Source organism: Tauraco erythrolophus, chromosome 7 (assembly GCF_009769465.1).
Source record: "Tauraco erythrolophus isolate bTauEry1 chromosome 7, bTauEry1.pri, whole genome shotgun sequence".
Classification (NCBI taxonomy): Eukaryota; Metazoa; Chordata; class Aves; order Musophagiformes; family Musophagidae; genus Tauraco; species Tauraco erythrolophus.
This window is the reverse complement of record NC_141471.1, coordinates 30,877,434-30,898,703: the sequence shown is the minus strand read 5'-3', so window position 1 is coordinate 30,898,703 and position 21,270 is coordinate 30,877,434. Positions and strand designations below refer to the sequence as shown.

The 21,270-nt window shown below is 37.3% G+C and overlaps 1 protein-coding gene across 1 annotated transcript in view; it reads left to right on the top strand.

Annotated features, from left to right (window-relative positions):
- Positions 1-21,270, top strand: part of THSD7A (thrombospondin type 1 domain containing 7A) — a 208,175-nt gene that overhangs the window by 133,182 nt on the left and 53,723 nt on the right. The window contains exons 8-12 of the mRNA XM_086614618.1: positions 74-265; positions 9,999-10,233; positions 13,316-13,431; positions 15,923-16,055; positions 18,651-18,754. Coding sequence (XP_086470744.1) covers positions 74-265; positions 9,999-10,233; positions 13,316-13,431; positions 15,923-16,055; positions 18,651-18,754 — 780 coding nt within the window. The remainder of the gene's footprint in view (positions 1-73; positions 266-9,998; positions 10,234-13,315; positions 13,432-15,922; positions 16,056-18,650; positions 18,755-21,270) is intronic.

The following is a 21,270-nucleotide window of genomic DNA, read 5'->3' as shown; positions in this document are numbered from 1 at the left end:
CCATCTGGACTAGATTGCTCATTTTAAGTTAATTTAACAAATGATAGACTGCTACTGGCCTTTTCTTTCCCAGGAGAAGAGGTTGACAGACAGCTGTGTAGAGATGCAATCTACCCAATCCCGGTTGTCTGCGAAGCTCCATGCCCAAAGGACTGTGTGCTCAGCACGTGGTCCGCATGGTCCTCCTGCTCACACACCTGCTCCGGCAAAACCACAGAAGGGAAGCAGATGCGTGCCCGCTCCATTCTGGCGTATGCAGGTGAAGGTAAGGTCGCATACTCTTGCAGACTCTTTTTTGAATGTGAATTCTCAACTGTCTTTGCAACGTCAAAGTAATTTCTTGATCGACAGAAACAAATTACTCAATGGAGTTGTGTTTTTTTTAAATATAGAAAAAATATTTAAATGCTTATCCTACATTTACTCATGGTACCTAAAGCTGTTTTAAAGAGGAGATTTTATTTTGCTTATTTCAGTTAATGTTTTTATTAGTAATCATAATGTTCTGTTTTGATTTTGAATAGATGGTTTTCCCTTTTTCTATTAAAATTAAACAAGGCAAACAATTTATCCTATGCAAATCTCTATGAAAGATATTTATAGAGGATTATTAGTAACCTTGGCTATAATATAGGACCAATTTAGAATGATGAAAGTATGAATACTGAAAAGATGAGAGTTTTAATGGGTTCAAATGCCAACAAATGGCTTTTGTAGCTTCTTAGTTCAAATTAGTAACCAAGTTACCCCATTAGTGTTGTTACTCATAGTAAGACTTTGGTTTTACCCTGCAAATCCTCACTCATGTGATTGATTTCCGTTCATGCAAATGGTCCTTGTGCAGCATCTGCAGTACATGTGAAGAGAGGATGTAGGTCTAATATAAAGGAGAAGAAGAAAAAGGTTTTAGATATAGGTTCATGCCTATTCTTTGATGATTTTCCAAGCTTCCTTTAAATGGTTTTGTTTTGTTCTTAAGTATTTTGGGGGGTAGTAAAGCAAATGTATTCTGTATGTAACATGGTTCTAAAATGGCCACATCAGGTATGCCGGGGTCCAACTGGATAAAATGCTATGTGCAACACTGACAGCAAGGAGGCAACCACCAAAGAGTTCCTGAAAAACGTTTACTCCCATGTATTGCTGACAGTAAAGTTAAATGCCTTAAATATAAAAGGATATATGCATGTTTTAATTCTTCTTTAAAACTGTTAAACGTTTTATTATTTCAGAGTTAAGGTGAAATTTAGCTGAAAAGTGAAACCTGTAAAGCGTGGAAGTAGTGAAACAGAATACCCATTCTGAGAAATGGAGAAAGAAAAGGATAGGCTTTATCATATACCAAAACACTTCTCTACAAGCATAGTTAATTTAATTGCTAAAAGTGTATTGTGTATTTGACAGAAGTTGGGTAATATAAAAATAATTTACTGACAGAGTTGGTTAAAAAAAAAATATAGCACAGAAAGGCATTTTCAACCTGTTCCCTGAAAGAGACATTTGCTAGAAGTGTAAGAGGCAATCAGAACTATACTTATTTTAGTAGGTGATTCAAATAATAAACTATTTAGATGAATTTATGTAACAGAGTAGAAATGCTCATAAAATAAGAAAAAAAAGAATTTATGTTGTCCCTTTTATTTATAGTGTGTGAATGAGTGGACTCATTTTGAGGGAAAGACAGAACCATGTTTTCATATGATAATTCATATAAACATATTTTTATGTGCTTCTTGCTTTTCCATGATTTTCAGTATGCTTATGCAGTCTTACTGGAGACAGAAATTTAACATCCTGACAAGACATGCCACAGAAAAGAAAACCTAAATTACTCAGAAAATTATTCCAGTTTCCTATGCTTCTTTTTAAAAAGTAGTTGTTTTATTCTGACTTTGATACTTAACACATCTTATGATAATTTACAAAGCTGCAGATGCAGCAAAGCAGTTAAGCATAGCCTGGATTTTATTTATGTCTGTTGTACAATGGTCAGAACCAGCACCGAGTCATCACAAAGACTGACAGCTCTCAAACCACACAAGTAATAGCGAAGAGATCCCTAAACTACTGCTGAGAAAGCCAACTCATTACCTAGATGTTGTACTGCTTCAGCTTTGCTCGAACCCTGGCGTCTTTACCACTATTCCAAGATGAGGTAATTCTGTGCTTTTTTTAAGGATGTAAGCTGGTATGTCTACCTGACTTATAGCAATTCGCTCACATCTTGGTCAGACATTTTCAACATCGTGCTCCTTTGTACTCTGTACAAACTCTAGAGAATTGTCACGTTTTGAAGCCAAAATGACTGGTCTGTATAATAAGGTCAAAAGTTGCTGGGACTTTTGTATATATCTTTGGCGAGTACACCAGTTTGGTAATACTATAGCCCAACCACCTTATATAAGGGCAAAAGTTCCTAGAACTTTTGAATATATAACTTTGGCGAGTACACCTGGTTGGTAGTACTATAGCCCAACCTCCTTATATAAGGGCAAAGGTTCCTAGAACCTTTGAATATAATTTTGGCGAGTACACCGGTTCGGTAGTACTATAGCCCAACCTCCTTATAATAAGGGCAAAAGTCTCCAGAACTTTAGTATATATATATAAGATTTTATTGGTGACAGGATATAGATTCATAGATAGCCGGTGATAGTGACTGACTACAAGAACAACTTTAATTAAAATACTGCAGTGATAATACTAAATAGCTAGCAAGATGTTAGTAAGTAAGTGCACATAACACAGAGCTCTTACCCAATAGGCGTCCCTATGGGGGGGAGAAGAGAGGTTCAGCCTGTCGACTGATCCCGGACGTTTTGATGGAGGGGCTTCTCCCTAACATCCCCTTTGTCTTTTGCCATTTTATACCTTTTTCATTTCTTTAAGGTGGATCTCAAGTGACTCTAGTCATACATAACTTTATTAGGATTGGTGTAAATTTCTCTCGTGAGGCGTGGTCGCAGATTAGGATTGGTGTAATTTCTCTCGTGAGGGGTATTCGCAGCTCGGAGGTGGGTGGAGGTGTGATTTGGTAGCTAAAGGACACGATTTCACCATCCCTGCTGAGGCAGCGATTGTGAGTCATCTTTATCTTCACCAGGCGCCCCTTTTCCCTGATAACAGGGATGAGCTGTGATACCTCCGTACCACTCTACTCCCCGTTTCAAGGATATTACGTAGGCCTTATTTGCTATTCCTTATCCCGGATAACAAGGATGAGCCGTGATACCTCCGTATCACTCTATTCTCCATTTCAAGGATATTATGTAGGCCTTTCCTGGGAGCAGCAGCTGTGTCTCATCTCAGAGCTGCTCTGATATTACGGCTTATGTTAAGATGTCGCTGAATTTTGGGGGTCAATGTTCTCCCATTCCCCTCCAATTTCAGTTATTTTCCCACAAGAATAAATATATATAAATAAATGAAAGAACCCTCCAAGGCTTAGCATATCGTTACAACTCTAGCTGGGAGGTACTTTTCACCTTTGCTTGTATTATATTCCAAAAGTATCAGTTCAAGTTTTATTTTTTATGCTTCTCTGAAATTGGAGTTATTGTCATCTTTCTCCTCATACATGTCCTATGCCTTTTAGTTATTTCCTAGGTGACAAATAACTGAATGACTTTTCACCTGGAGAATTGCACGACAGAGATCAGCCGTGTTCCCAAAAGGTTAAACACTGATTGTGTAGTTGGTGCTGGGAGATCATTTCGTGTTCTTGTGGGATAGAAAATATTTATGTGCCTGAAATTCTGTATTCTGATGATATAAAAAGGAAGCTCCACATGAACGTTTTTTGGGGATACCTGCAGTTCTCAGTTCTATTCAGAGGTTATTAAAAATGCAGATTACTTTTGAAAACTCTGTAAACTTCCTGTATAACTAAAAATCCCAAGTCTCATAAATGTAAGACCGATAATTCCATTGCTGGTTAAAACTTAGTTCTGAAAATAGCTATCATTTCCGTTCAGATGAACGGTCCCACAGGTGTTCCCTTTTGGATTTTTGAACCTTTTCTTGCACTCCTGGTATGACAGACAGGTTAGGTAAGCCATTTCATAGTAATTCCTGTATAATATAGCCATGATATTTGAGAATTTTTATAGAACAAATATATTGTACATAAATATAAACAATTCCTATGGTATCAGGATTGGATGTTAATTAATGAGAAAATGTGCAAGTCTGTTGCCAACCTGCAAATAAGACTAAACTTGACTTCTAATACGACATAAGGAGTCTAGGTTTATCACTGTGAGTCCTTGATCACACGCATCCTCCTGCTGATCATGGACAATTCAGTCTACAAGCTTGGGAAGATCAAAGCATTGCAGGCGTTACGTACACAAGGAATACTGCAATCCCTAAAGGTATCTGAAGTGCTTAATTCTTGTTCCTTGGAGTACTTAAACATGAGCACTCCATAGAAATTTTTGAGGGTCTCTAAGTACATATGAAAAGTTCTTTTATCTGGCTCTCAGATAGCTGCTTATCAAAGTATTGTCTGTGATTGTTCAGTTTCTCTCCTCTTTGAAATAATAAATAATCTATTCTGTCATTTTGCTTGTTAATGTTGGCTGATGACTGTCCGTGATAGAGCTGTCATTTCACACTTAAGACCTTATTTTTTTTCTTACTTCCAAGCTATCTGTGCTGCTGGATTGGTTTGAAGAAACCATCAAGTTAGCATAACTAGCCACCAGGAAACAGCCACAGTATAATCGATTTTCTTGGATGACTTAGAATTGGAATAATTCCGTAGTATTATAATAATAAATCTTTGTTGACAAGAGTAGCTTCATGGGAAAAATTGAAGCCATATGTAAATTACAGTAGTGACAAAGTTTTCTAATGAGCTCTGGGACACAAATGCCCCTCCAGCACCACTCTGACTTCTGCTCAAGCCAGGAGCTGACCTCAGCCGTATGCCCTCTCATTGGCATTTCCTCATTCAGAACAACACTTCTTCTGCCTTGTGAAACCATACGCTGCAGAGCCTCAGGCACAGTGTGCTTATGCACCTCTGGGGTGGGCTTATTTACTTGCATTCAGTGGTGAGAGAGAGGGAGGGATCTCTTTCCTCAAGATAAAAGACTTTCTGTGGTTTGTGAGATGACTCTGTGTGGAAACTGGTGTCACAATAACTATTTATGATAACTTTTCTGAGATCATTGTCCTCAGTTTGAAGGTTTGAAAGGTGAAGTGATTTATAAATTTGCCTGTCTGTGAGCCTGCTTATAGTGGTAGCTCATTTGTGTCACTGTCAAATACATCTTCATGGTACAGTAAGAAATTCAGGAAAGACACTGTCTCAAAATATAAAATGACAGCAAAGGACATAATCATGTTACCCGATACATCATATGGTTGTTCTGCATAAGTCTGGTAAAAGCATCGTATACAACTCAGCCTATCTCTGTTGAATGTAGGGTTTCTCTATTTTTGTTTTCTTTTCTGTTAGTATTTCTGTTAATTTTTATTTCCTGCTTACAGTACATCTTATATAATTAGTAATATGCACTAAGACTACTTTCCATAGGCCATGACTTGGAACTAAAAGCTACTAAATGAGTCTTAATTTCTTAGTAAATAGTAGATATGCAGATTGATTTTGTAGTGGTCATACACTGCCATTGATTGACACAGCCAAATCAGTGCCATACAGCATAACTCTAATGTTGTGGATACATTCCAAGTTTTATCAGTAGTAAATGACTGATACTGATTTTGGAAAAGTAAAGATTAAAAAAAAAAACACCTGATAAGTCAAATGCAAAGAAGAAAGTAATCTGATTAAAAATCTTAATTTAATAAAATGAGAGTGAAAGACCATTTTGTTTGAAATATCTCTTAGGTCAGGGACGCATATGCATGACAGTGTCTTACTATGGCTATTGCATGTTCATAGATTAGCAAAGTATAATGCCAACAGGACTGTTTATGTGACCTTGTACATCACAGACTATTAAACATCACTGAGTTAGGTAGTACAAAATATCAGTTGTCCATCTTGTCAGGTGTTCTGTTTGACAGAGACCAATAGCTCCTACTTCTCATATATCTGCAACATTGGTTTACTGAACTTGTAAGGAATAGCTGGATCAAAGGAGTTTCTTCTCAACTCTAGGCAAATTATGGTTGATACACTTTAAAATTTTATTCCTGTTAAAATTCCAGTGCATTTTGACTTCACAGTTGCAAATTAGAAATTATATTTAGGGCTTTTTAATATGTTTACTCTTCTTGCATTTGTTCGGTTTGTTTGGTTTTAATATTTGTATTTTCCTAGCTTCAAATAACAGTGTTTAGTAGTTAAATCTGGAAGCATAGAACCAAATAATTGTTTTCCCAGCAAATGCTTATTCACTAAAGGATCGGTTTTGGAGAAGACAGGGATTTTCATGAGTTTTGACTGATTTCAGCTGAAACAGGAATAAAAAACCACTCAGTTGTGGAACTGGGGAACCTGAATTTTCAGACTGGGCTTGCAAAGTGACCTGGCACCCGCTTGTGGAGGGGAGCCAGGGGAGAGGACGTTACTGTGCTTCCCCTTTCCCTCAGGAGCCCCTTGTTTCAGATTGCTGCCTGGAGTGTGGGGTCTGGCACTCAAATCCTGTCTGAGAAAGGACTTGAGGACAGATTACTCATCTCCCATGGGTGCACCCCAACTCCTGTCCAGTTGTGTATTATGGGACAGGTCTGGTTTGTATAATTTACACAAACCAGGTGAGGAAGCATGAATGCCTGTGGAACTGGAACAGGAGATCTGCACCAACAGGGCAGTCTTTGTTCTTATGTTAGCAGTCTGCATGTACCAACCATGTCTGTCTTCGGGAAGCACAGCTGCCTCAAGGAGTGCCAAGCTCATTCCTATGGCAAAGAAGAAATGAGTAACACCTCACTCCCCAGATTACGAGAGATTACACTTCAGGTGCAGCTCTTTTCTCGAACTTTAAGATTATTCCAGCTGTTTTGAAATGCATCTATAAAATTACATGCATTTGTAAAATAATTGATATCAAAATGATGAATTAAAATGATCCTAAATGCTTTAGGAAATGTTCAGCATTTTGAAATTTGGAAATTATCAAGATAGTGTCACAAGAAAGACTTATAAAATTCAATCCTTGAATACCCTAGGGTGAGATGTCGTACCTGTTACCAGCTCCAAATCGGGCAGAAAAGCAATCTAAGCTTATGACAATTCTCTTGAAGCGTTCAAGTAAACTACTCTCATAGCTCTGCCATTTTATGAGTAGTATGCAAGTCTCTCTGTAAAGCTAGCCTTCCATTTCCAAGTGTGCTTTACTTAAGTATCCAAAACTAAAAAGAAATGCTTCAGCTCCAGCTGGTTTTTGCACCTTGAAATGAGTATTTTTAGTACTGCCAAGCACTTATTTAAAGTAATCTGATCATGTATTATATAAAATGTGTTTAGTATTGGATGTCCCTTTGTATTATGATAAAATTAAATGTCTATTTTATTTTTTTCTCTGATACTCATTAATTTTTATATTCCTGTCAAACCTGTCCTCATTTGGTGAAATGCTCTTAAAGTTGAGCAGCCCTGATCTTGTTATGCCTACGCAGATGTTATAAAGGGTATCTCTAACTGCCAGTTTTCCAACCCCTTCTGCTTTTTTGGTACCTATTTTAATTTGAGGGAGCACAAGGGAATGCTGTTTTCCTGGAGAGAACAGCACACTGATTTATAAATAAATTATACATTTTTTAGTATTGCAAAAATATAGTGCTAGTGATAGTCTTTTTATATTTCAGTAACATTATTTCTCCATTTTGTTTGTTCTTTACGTAGTTTTTTTAACTCCTGGTTTCATCTGAATAGAGCTGGATTCCCACTGAGCTGCAGACATTTATGCCCCAATGTTTTTCATTTACAAGTCAATGTCACTCTATTTTTTCCCCTGAATATACATTCTTACATAGCTGTCAAAACTGAATCTAAGTTGTCACTTTATTCTCAAATGCCTTAGGAACTGGTGGTTGTGACATCCATTCCTGGGGAAATGTTTCTTCCCACACCCCCTCCTTTGATTTATGAATTTGCTTAAATATTTCCCTTGTGTTTCTTTTTGAGCTAACATCATATGGAAAGAATTTATTTAGTAACCTTCCTTATCTCTTCTAAATCTTCCTTTTTTTAACCTTCGTACTGGAGGAACATGTCTACACTCCTTCTCAAATGGATCAATTTTCTGCCTTGTGCCAACTAATTTATTTTTACTATCTTTAATTTTTTTTTTCTTTTTCAAAACACACTCACTTTCCTAATTTCCTTGTTTGTATTACTATCTGCTGCTGTTAGCCAGAAGTTTTTTATCTCCTCAAGGATCCTGCTTGAATAACTTTTTGAAACGTATTACATAACCATAATTTTGTTCTACCATTTGTTTTTTATGTCCTTTTTTTTTTAGGAAAATGCATATGACGTGTTTTATCTTGCTGCTATGCATATTGACGTATATTTAAAGCAAATCTGATAGACTCGAATTGCACCCATTTTGAGCCAGAACCCATTCCCTTGTTTCATTACATTCACAGGTTTTTAGGTTTTTCTAATACCCCTTTGATTAGCTTGTCTTTGGCATGACATCTCAGTTAACGTGATGTTTGCTGTTGCTTGGTTGCATCGATATTGTTAGCCCAAGGTTGAAAGTTAAAAACAATATGAGAATTTGAATTTTGTCCTGTGGTTTCACTAGAATGGCCCTTTCCTCACATTTGCTGCAGGTTTAGGTGTTCCACAAAAGCAACTTAGGATACAAAGTATTTTCACCGCTTGTGACACTTGACTTACTTGTTTTGGAGTACTTGAAGTATCCCTTGTTTCTTTCATTACCTGTAGTTGTTTGTGTAATTTCTCTCAACAATAAGTGCTTTAAAACCCCTCGCCTCTTGCATGTCCATAGGTATGGAGGTGGGATAGAAAGGCTAATATGCTCTCTGATATGTGCTTGGAGTGAGCATACGGGTTTTTTTTTTTCCTTGAAAAGCAAAGTATAGTTAATCTGTAGTAACTAATAAAAAACTCCTCTGTCAGTTATCTTTCTTACTTTTCTTGTCTTTTAGGAAAGACTAAAATGTTGTTTCGGTTTCCCCTGGCTTTCCATCATCTGGAGATAGGAGACCTATTGTGCCATGAGTGTTTAATTAATTCTTAAATGTGAATTCTGTATGTCTAGCAGCATCAGAATCTAGCAGACATGCTGTCTACTCACAGGGCTAGACACCTCGTAGCCTATCATCAATTCTGCTAGGGAAGACCTCTTCTTTACTCATGGAGGATTGGAAGGCCAGATTAGCTTTGAAGTGCTTGAATATAAGAAACTGAACATACTATCTGAAATTGGACACAGCAAAGATAGCATTATTTGAGCTTTTCTTCACAATTATTGACACATGAATGCATTTTAATCTTTACCTGCAACAACCTTTATTATCTCAGTCTGGACCTGAAATTGCCAGCTGTGCCATCCTCTTTGGTAATTACGTAAAATGGATAAATATCCATTGGGAGCTAGGACAAGAGCTCCAAAAATCTTTTTGATTGATCCGTGAATTAGACATAAACAGGTCTCTACACATGCATAACTAGAATATTTAACTATTTCTTCTGCGTAGAGCCCTCATACCTCCTTATGTGATCTCTTGTAGTGTCTTTTAGAGAACCCCAAAATAAAAAGCCTGTAGATTACTCCAAGCATATTGGTGTGTTATAGAAGTTACTATTATTTTGGCATCCTTATTGTATACATTTACATTTCCTGTCCCTGCACATTCTGTTTTGTGTAGTCTGCTGACTGAAGTTTATCAGAGTCCATATTGGTCATATGAAGAGGAGGAAAGAGGAATATTTCTTTCATGTAATCAGAGTCATAATATTAACATTTCAAAGTGTGGGTTTTCTTTTTTTTTTAATAAAACAGTTTATGTCCTTCCACTGCATGAACTTTTGCCTTGTTTTCTTGTTCCAGGAGGAATACAGTGCCCAAATAGTAGTGCCCTGCAGGAAACACGCAGCTGTAACGAACACTCTTGCACTGTGTATCATTGGCAGACCGGCCCGTGGGGACAGTGCATAGAGGATACGTCTGTCTCTGCTTTCAACTCCTCTGCCAGCTGGAACGGGGAGGCCACCTGTTCTGTGGGGATGCAGACGAGAAAGGTCATCTGCGTAAGAGTCAACGTGGGACAAGTGGGCCCAAAAAAGTAAAGATCTTAAAAAATATCTTCATGCTGTAATTATCTTTGGATTTTACTGCTCTATATATATCGCCGATGACTGCATGCAAAGACAAAAATATCTCCATCTTTGTGTTCTCATGAGGGAACAATTGATCTTTTAAAAATATAAACCTCAAGCTATAGAAGGACTATAAAATACCTTTCTCACTATCGATTTTTATGAGTGATATTGACAGTGGTGATTTTGCTGACAGCTGTCTGACTGCTAAATCCAGTTGGATCCTTGCCGTCATCAGGTTGAGTCGAGATAAAAGTCTTGAGGCATGTGTGTGGTGTGCAACACAGCACCGTTTCCAAGATCCTTGTGGTACCTCCAAGCAAGCAGTGCACTATATGGATTAGTGCAGTTCCATGCAAAAATACTGGTTTGGGTCAAAATACAGTACACCCATGTAAGTGCATCTTCTCAGAAGCAGACTGAGGAGGTCAAGCACAGTACAGCTCTGACAGAGCATTAGTTTGAACATTAGTTTGACCACCTTTATGCGGTTATTTCCCCATATACTTGTTTTTCAAGAGATCCCTTTGGCCCAATGATTTCATTTTGCAGTTTAATATCTGACCAGGGTTAAATACAGATTAGCTGCTAGTAAAATGCATTTGATAATATCTTCATACAGTTTGGCAGTCTGTAAATATCTGCCATGCAGGACAGATTCAAAACTAGGATAGCTGATAGCAGAAGTCATTTAGAAAGTTCATGAGGCAGCTGTTCTTGCACTAAATATTTGCACGGTGCCTGACATTTGTTGCTTTATTCAGCAGTAGACTTATTTCTAATATACTTTAAGTGGAAATATGCAGAGTAATGTCAGCACATTCAGTCATCTCAGTTGTTGCGCATCTGCATTAATTTTCTGTTCTGTTCAATCATGATACTGTTATATCTTTTATTTGGTACTCATTTTATGTTTTAAAAAGCCTCTAAGGATTTATCTTCCTTTTTAAATCCAATGTTAGTTTATCTGCCTTTAATTTGACCTTAAATTTTTGGGAGGGAGGCTGTTTTATTGTGTCATAAATGGATCCTGTGAAATGAGGAAAAAACTCTTGGTTGATTCTTCAAATTGTCACTTTAAAATCACTGAATTGTTTTTAAAGAACCAAACATTTAACATGAAAATGTAAATGGGAACCTTGTTTTAAACTCCCCTTAATAAAAAGGATTACTGTGGTATGATACAATCAATATTATTGGCCTTATCTACCTCATGAGTTACAGACTTCAGCTTGTATCTTTTCTGTTTAATTTGACCTTGAATAAGGACTGCAAAAAAATCAATACTTTGCTTTAAGCCACATATACTAAATACAAACAATATAAAAGATAGAAATGGTGTTCTAATTGAACTAATTGCCTTGCCCAAGGATCTGAAGAGAAATTGTAATGCTCAGCGCTCCTGAAAGATGACATTCTCAGTGAAGCAGTGAATGTGCATAATTCAGAGATTTTGTATGCTTATAAGTTCTGTTGTTCTTTAAGGAAAAAGCCATTAGTAAGCCAATGTTCAATACTTTTCAGAAGCATTTTGAATTTTAACCTTAGAGAAAATTTCTGAAAGTGTAGTCGATGTATGTGATTGGGGGCAGATTTTTTTTAAAGTGTACTTGACCATATATAATGCACCCATGCATACATAATCTGATTTTATGAATCACGTAGGAAAAACAAGCACAATTTGACTTAAAAAATGTAGAGAGCTTACAGAGAAGTGATGTAGATTTATGTTGCTATAGCTATAATATTTTGTGGTCTTTCAGTCTGGTATTTAGGGCAGGAAAGAGAAAGGGTGGATATGTCATTATGAGAGGGCACCAAGAGGCTAGTGCTGGTTCACAGTAATGGATCATACTCTGAGAATTTTATGTGAATTGTCAGGAAAATGCAGAGACAACTGGTGCAAATCATGAACTATCAAGTCTTGTTGATGAATATGTTCCTGTAAAGCTGCAACTCGAGTTTTCTCCTTTCCTCCTGCTTCTCCTTCAACACTGACACAGGTATAGTCCTCTGCTAACCATGGAGACCACATTTTCTCAGTATTTCATCACTAGACTTGCCTGTGCTCCCTTCAGCCTGGCAAGAAAGATGCCTTGCTCAAGCCAAGCTTCCCCAGCTGATCCAATCCGAATATAAAACCAGACTCTCATCTCTCTGGTCCAAGATGCCCAGCAGCCACAAGAGGAAAAGCTGGTCATAGTAATGTTTTTCTGCAATGAGCCAAAAGCTCTAAAATATAGATGCATGATGTTTTTCTTACCTCTTTATGTAATCCTCTGACAGCCACATTCTGTGCACTTTTAGGGCAATAGTAATTTTGAAATTATTTTAAAGATTTGCAGTACTTCTGCAAGAGTTATTGAATCATTCTGAGAACAAGTATTGCAGCATAGAGAGTTGTTTGTCCTTGATGAAAAAATAGGAACACAGAATGGGGGAATATGACCTGAGTTAATGAGTCCCATATGTGGCAGTCCAATAATCCCTTTTGTATGCTGATCAAGCCTCTTCCTAAAACAAGCAATGTTTTCTGTCCTTTCTGGCAGTCTTTCACAGTCTCATTGATCTGGCAGTTTGAAACCCTTTTCTGGTTTCTCTCTCATAATCATGGCCAGCTTATATGTATTTGTTCCTGGGTTTGCAATGTTATTTAGTTTAAATATGCCTCTTTCCAGAGTTCATGTTTTTGGTAAATTTATGAAGAGCTAAAAACGTATTTTGCCAAGCTAAACTAGATGGCTTTTCTTCATAATCATTTAGAAGGTGAAAAGAACACTCAAAGGCAGCATTGGGAATGCTGAGTGAGGAATCATGACTTTGTAGTTAAATGCTCAGGTGTAGAATGCACTGGGTTTGGCTTGCTTCCGACAGCTACATTTAAATTCTAACAGTTTTTATTTCCTAGCTCAATCCTGGTGAATCCTGGACAACTAGCACTCCTCTCATGTGCCTGCAGGCATTCAGTACCTCTCATGATTCACCACTTCACTGCAGAATGATTGTTTATTTGATAACACTTCTTTTTCTGGGGTTTTTTTTTTTTAGATGCCCTGAGAGCCTCCGACCAGAAACAGTGAGGCCTTGTCTGCTTCCCTGTCGGAAAGATTGTATTGTGACTCCGTTCAGTGACTGGACATTGTGCCCTTCTTCATGTCAAGAAGGTAATTTTATCCGTTGTGTGCTAGTAGACAGATTGTAAGAAAAAAAGGAGTTAGACTAGCAGTCACTTTTGGCAGAATACTTATAGACATGTCTCTCTGACAGAGAACATGTAATAGCTGGTAGAGCAGCTGCAAGGAGGACATTGTTATTTTTGCTGAATAGTACAGTTATTTCTATATGTTTTCTATAAGCATCAGTTTGTTTGTTTGTTTGTTTTTTCTCATTTTTCCTACTTTTAGGTTACAAAATCCTGTTTGCATCTCCCACTGATAAAGAGATAACTAATCACAGAGAAGACACATAACTCTTAGTGTAAGACCAAAACAGATACTTGTACAAGTGTAGCAACTGTATTTGAATTGTTGGATTATTAAATGGTCAGATTTGGCATTTGAAAATACATATGCTGCTTGCTCATCAGAAAACTTGAGGCTTTATATACCGGGAGATAGATAGATAGATAGATATACACTTGTATAGCATTTTGGCTTGTTTCTTCTTCTCCAAGGAAAATCAAAGTTAATAAAAATCAGCAGACTTTAAGTTGATGTTAATGGCCTGACTTAAACATACATTACAATATCGTTGTAATACACTTGGCAAAGCTCTTTAAAACAGTGCAGGTCTCCCTTGAATTTTTATTAACAGTGAAATCATGCATAACGTTCAAGTGATGACTGCCTTAATATTGCCCACATTTTTCTGCTTTTTTTTTTTCTTTTTTAAGCTTAACAGGAGCTATTTTTATGATATGTACTATTACAAACAGAGTCTGTAATACCCCGAGTTCCATGGGGTGCTAATCCCCGTGTGGGACATGGTGATTACTCACAGCTACCATATTATTAGAATGTAAGATACTGTTATATCAAATGTACACACTTCAAATGTCACAGCCAATTCTTTATGCTTTATAAAGGACACAAGCACAAAGTCATTTTTGCAGTAATTCTTATTAGTACTTAGTGCATTCTAACAAATAAAAAAGGGATTAAGAAGATTAAATTTATAACCTTTGAAAAAGAGCAGTGAAGAAAGACCATTAAATCCGAATCTATTAAATAGTTGTAAATTAATACAGTATTTAATAATGAACAGCAATACTAATGATTCTTTCTGAAATACTTTTGTTATCATTTTGGACAAAAATGCCATCCTCTTCTGTTCTGATTTCTGCGGGTTTTAAGAAAGGCCTTGATGCAATGAACGTGTCTTCATGAATATTCACTACAAACTAGCACATATGTTGCTAAAAAGCAGTTTATTTGTGAACCAGTACAGGCCTTTTGTCTAGTCAGTGAGTCAGACTCTTTTAATACTACACAAACAATTTTTATTTCATGGGTTTTACCCATTTGTGTCAGCAAGCTGGCCAGCAGCTTTACTGGGCTGTGCGTCTGTCTTGCCCCTTGTGCCAGCTCCTAGCATCTCCTGGAGCTGATTGACGTGGGAGTGGAGGGTTTCCTCTGCATTGAAAAGCAGCCAGGTGGTGGAAAGCCACCGCCGGGATTCTCCTACCGCTTGCTCCTAATTACAATTGTTTGGCCGTGGTCCAGCGCACTTCTGTGTTCAGACAAGCTGCAGCTGCTGTAATAACCCACCCAAAGCTGATATCAACCCAGTCAGCCAAATGTCTGTGCTACAGCTCTTTGGAGGAAAAAAAAAAAGAAAAAAAAATCCAATATTTTTACCTAACAATATTTGTATATTAGGTATTGCTATGGAATTAATGTAAATTTGTGGGTTTTCTCTTAATTTGCTGCCTGAAGAACTGATATCTGAAGATGAGTGGAATCAGAATTCCTACAGGAACTGTTTACTGTTTATCATTAATAATGAATAACTATAATAATTAAAAACTGTAAGCTGTAAATTAATTCCAGAATGGGAAATAAAACTTCAAATTTAAATGTAAAGCATGCTCTTTTGGAATATTTTTTATGTCTCTAGATAGGGTAATGCTCATCTCAGGTGGGAAACGAGGGTATAGGGAGCAGAATTAAAAGCCCAGGCTGGAGAGAACCAAGAATTATTGTAAATTATTTCTGACTGTGGAGATAAGCAAAAGGCAAGCAGATTTTCTGATGGAGTCATTTTCTGCGTGGAAAAATTGTGAAATATGATAATTTCTTTCCATTAATTTCTGGGTTTGCATACAATGATTAGGGAAAATTTACACTTTGAAACTGTAAATTATAGCAGCAAACAGAGCTGGTTTAATTTTGTTTGCTTGAACTGTGTGTTCACTTCACCTGTATATTCATTTGTACAGTATTGCTGCTGTTTCCTTCTGTTTATTTCAGGTTCCTGGTCTTTAGCTGAGATTAAAGTGTTTTATCTATTAGGCTTAATTTTCTTCTTATGGACAAAATAGCATGTCACTCTTACAGCAATGAACTCAAATATCTGTTACACGAAATCTTATTTTTCCCCTAATTACTGTCATCCCTATGTAGTAGCAGGAGAAACAAGCTCTTCTACTCTTCGCAGGGGGTGTCCCAGTAAAGAAGCAGTCCCGTCACCGAGTCATCATCCAGCTCCCCGCCAACGGTGGTCGTGAGTGCCCAGACTCTTTGTTTGAGGAAAAGGAATGTGAAGCTTCTCCCGTCTGCTATAGCTACAGGTAGTCTAAATCAACCAGAAGCAGCTCAGACATGATTTTTCAACTTGAATTACCTCAAAAGCTTGTTGAATTTCACTTCTTCATATAAATACTATATATCACTAAATCAACGTTTCAGAACAGATATGTAGACTCAGTTGGGCCCACAGTGAGTTTGTTCCAGTTCCTTTGCAGGAGCATTGCAACTACTAAGAATTGCGTTCCAGGATAAATCTTTCTTAGTAACTATTTTGAAATTGTATAAGATTTAAAAGATCCTCCTTTCTAAATTTTCCAAAGCACTGACATGCAGCCTCATCTGTTTAGGAGAGCAGAGTTCTGCTGCCACACTGCGCCATGCACTGTATCCTCCATCTCTCCATCCCTGTCAGCCCTGAGGTAGTCCACAGCTGATCTGTCACCTAAGATACAAAATTCTCTGTGTTGACCTAATCTTCACCAGAGAATGGTGAGGACTGTTTGAACAGGTGGGGATCCACCATAACTGCTTAAGAAAAAATTTTTGGGCCATTTTGTAGCATCTGTCTGAGTGATGTGGGAAAGTCTAAATTTACAGCAAGTCTGGATGTTGATACAGACAAAGTTTAGAAAATTCTGATGGTTGGATTTACTTGACGAAATTAAAAAAAAACTAAAAAGTTTTTTTTTTTATGAATAATAAATATATTTTAATTGGAAGCCAATGTTCTGTTTCTCCAGTGGCTAGAAAAGAACACCTGGTAGTTCCCATGGAACCCCTGTTGCAGTAGTGCAAATAGAATTTAAGCTTATTTTAGCCAAAACAAATTGATATTCAAGAAATGTGTTACTTTCGTCATCCAGTAAGAATTATCTTTGCAAATTCATTAGGAAATCACACTGTATATAACTGGAAGATATGAAAGGATGTGAAACAGCATTGGGAAGCTCCCAAAATCAATACTCCCAACATCAGAGAAATATAGCTTAAGAACTTTTTCTAGTTAATACTAAAGTCAGAAATTTATCTTTTAAAATGCTGGCTGCTCCTCATCTCTTTAGTATCTTCAGGATCAAATTTTACCTGAGGCAGTGCATGATGATGTGCTGAGCAGAAGAGGTGCTAGGGAGTGGTAGATGAGGTGATTTAAATTTCATGACACAAACTAATACTAACAACGTTTTCTGTATATTTCGTTTAGCATCTTTCTGACCTACACACATGCCATGACAGATGGACTCACACACTCAGCTTGGCTCATGCCTTAGTTTAGATAGTGGCCTGCGGAGGCAAGGTACAATGAAACTTGAGGCACAAAATAGCTGCGATAATTTTAAACATGAGAGCAGTTGATGATTTGAGCTGTGGACGTAGCTTTTTTATTTTCCTCCCACTCTGAGTAATTCAGGCAACTGTGGATTATTTCAGAGGTGTGACAATAACTAGACTTGCCTGGATTTGTTATATGTAAGGCCTAGGGTATTCTGCAGCACTAGAAAGGAACCTTGTAAAAGTTTCATGGCAGTTTATATTAATGAGAGAATAATTTAAGCAGCACAATATTGCATTTCTTATCAGAGTTTTTTGCAAGTTCTTTTTCTCTGTGTTTTATTTTGATATGGTCTGGGCTCATATTCACATTGTGCTGGATCTCTTGTTTGGCTCCACGTTTGTAAGGTGCTGACTGAGACCCCAGGTGCTCTGAGGTTGCCTGAGGAGCCCTCACAGTCATTAAAACCCACTGTCCCAATGCTTTGCTGTACCTGTGGTCCCTTTTTGCTTCTCATTTCTCCTTTTGGGATAGTGTTTGGAAGATCAGTCTTAATAAAGGAATTTTTTTGTTGTGAAAACTTTACTCCTGTAATCATATCATTTCGAAGTTGAGAAAACAGAACAAAAATCCTAAGACTTTGCTCATCTGACCTCATCTTTGTCACTTTGTAACTCCAAGTCTTGTTTGTGCTTCAAGCAAGGCAGAATTGCTCCATTGGTTGTTGTGTTGCAAGGCATGACTAAGAGAGGGGAAGAAAAGACCTGGGGAATAGGAAAGAAGGAAAAAGAGAAAGAAATGCGCTAACACCTATATGTGTCTGTATTTACTGCCAAAAGACAGTCCCAATACTCCGTGAACCCAAAATCAGTCTTGGAGTCTTATCTCTGGAGTGTGTTTGGGAAACTTCAACACATCTTTATTTTACTGAGATAGATGGAAAGAAGAATGGAAAGAAGGACAAGTGAGAAAGAGAGGAGGTTTATTAGGGAGTGTTAGTATTTAAAACTCATCCTTGTTTAATGGGTCCATGTTGTTTCTACGAGATGTTAGTGTTACTTTGCTAAATCCACTTTTCAAATTTTATTATATCGTTTTGTGGACTGGTAAAATACTCTGAGCACGCTCAGATATAAATCCATAGCAAAGGAGTTCTGTTAAATGCGTATTCAAGTCACATCATTTTATTATTGTGTATAGTATTCTTTTTTGAAATTTCTTCCTCACATCTGGTATAAGTATGTTAATGCTTTGTATTAATGTTACGGTGGTTTCTAATACTATCTAGCACTTGTGCTGCCTCAGTTTTGATTACTACAAGTTTAGATAGATTGTTTGAAGTTGATTACTTCCCCCTTCATTTCAGGTGGAAGACTCACAAGTGGCGCAGGTGCCAGCTAGTACCATGGTACGTGCGCCAGGACAGCCCGGGAGCACATGAGACTTGTGGACCTGGGCTACAAGCAAGAGGTTAGACCCTTTGTTTCTGTCATGTGTTCCTCAGAAATCTGTAGCTGCACTGGTGTGGGCAATGTCTACAATTTTAGTCATTATAACCCAACATTAATTTTATCTATCTTTTTGTGCATCAGCAAAGGAAAATGCTGAATGATAGTATGGTAGGGTGCATCCTAACTGGTATTTGGCAAGTATTTTATTCATAAAATATCATTATTAATTTATTTTTAAGTACAGATACCACATTAGTGACTAATTTTATGGTATTATTTGTTCAGTTTATTTCACCATCCTTAGCTGAAGCAAGTTTGCAGAGGTGTTTGTGGAAACTATGTTTTCAAAAAGAAAAAAAAAAGAAAGAGATGAGTGACATTACATGCCTCTCTTTGTGAAAAAGTTTGTGTAAATTCACCTGTGAAAATGTGTCATTTTTTGTGTGGTGAGGATATGAAGAAATGTTTGTGGCTATATCCATTAGACCAAATATAAGATTAAGTTCGCTCTAAGTGTTTCTTTGAAAACTTAGGATAGAGAAGTCTACAATAATTTCGAGTTGGAAGAAGGCTCTGGAGGACCCTTGGTCCAACCTTCCATCCAGAGCAGGGCCAGTTTCAAAGTTAGATCCCACTCAGATTAGAGCAGTTTGCTCTGGGCCATGTCTCAACATGTTTGGAGTGTCTCCCAGGATGGAGATCCTACAGCCTCTCTGGGCATTTGCTCCAGTGCTTGTCCAGACTAGCACTGCATTTTTTTTCCTAATATCCAAGCGGAAATTTCCCTTGCTGCAATTTGTGTCTGTGGCCCCTTATCCTTTCACTATATATCTCTCAGAACAGTCTGTCTGTCTCTTCCCTATACCCTCGAATTAGGTAGTTGTAGGGAGCAATAGGAGCATGAAAGATGCAGGACTGTTAAAGTTCAGTGCCAGCCCATTTCTCCAGGATGTCAAGGTCCTCTGAATGGCAGCCCTACCCTCCAGGAAGGTATTGACTGATCCTCTGAAACTGATGTTGTCCCCAGATTTGCTGAGGATGCTTTCTGTACAGGTTGTTAAAGATGCTAAACTGAATTGGCCCTGGAATTAACTACTGAGGTGCAGCACACTTAACCTGGTTGGACTTCAGAACCACTGACTCTTTGAGCGCAGTGATTCAGACATTTTTCCACCATTTCCGTTTGATAACAAATAATTTTGGCATCCCTATGCAGCTTTACTGTCACCTGTCTTCATACAGAGTTTTGTGGATTTAACAGAACTTTGTATGTGTGGCCGTTAAGTATAGTCAGGAGACAGTTTTTAGGCGCATTGAGTAAATTCAGTATGAAAATAATTACAGTTCCTACTTACCATGTTACAGTAATTGAATTGCTTTGAACTACTAGTCAACCCTGAATTCCAGAAAGGTTTTTTTCTTCTGCCTTTTCTGAGGGCAAACTCCTATCCATTAAAACAATATTGGCTCAGTAGATTGTAAAATTCCTGAGCAAGGACACTACTAACTGCAGAAGTAAAATGTTCTGGTCATTAACTTCCTTGCAGTATAAAGAAGGTTATGGTATACTTTAAAAAGTCATAGAGTAAATCTTAAGCTAGTAACTCCTACCACTGCCTCAGAAGGTGTTACAGGAGATCAGTTTAGGGCTTACCACAAAATAAAACCTGAAGGCGTTGTCTTCTAATACAAAAGACTTCTGGCTGCGGTAATTTTTTCGAAGGTCCATCACTAATGAAGTCTATTTCTAGCAGCTCTGGAGGATGTATTCAGATTACACACCGAGAAAATAAGATTTCTGTCTTTGATGGTAAGAGTTCAGATAGTACAAAATGTTATCTTCTGTACTTATATGATAGTACCTAAATCTCTTGACTTCAAAGTCAGTTAATAAAGATAGCTAAAGGTAATGCATGCAAATTATTTCTTATTATTCTTGTGCATCATGAGAATTTCCTTTCTTTGAACTGTAATTTCAGTCATGTGCAGTGCACACACCTGTAGAGTAATATATTATTGTGGAATTACTGGGCATACAGTTTTCAAATCTGACAAAATAGATTGGCAGAATTTCCCTCTGGTACTACACAAAGTTTGATCTTACGAAGGATGATGTATTCAAGCAGTAGTCCTACAAGCAGATACAATGGAAGTAGCTCTCTAGTGTATTGTGGTCAAGTGGTAGGATGAACAATCTTTAGTTAAGAACCCTGGGAGCAGCTAAGCCTGAAGAAAACGGGTGATTTTGGTAGATTTCTGTAATGTTTCCAAGATCAGCTGCTAGAAAGGGGAGATTTTTGTTTGCTCTTGCTTTTTATTAAGTCTAATAAATGTATGAATTTTATTGTAGAACTCACAAAGAAAGTGAGAAAGTTATTTAGGTTGATTAACCAAAGATTATTGAAGCCTCAGTCTAAGTATCTAAATACAAATCTAAATATTGCCTAGCCTGTTGCAGTGGTGAAAGTTACAGGCATTAAAGACAGAGCCTTTTTTGGCCCAATATTTTTTCCATTGATGTAAATGATGTAAATT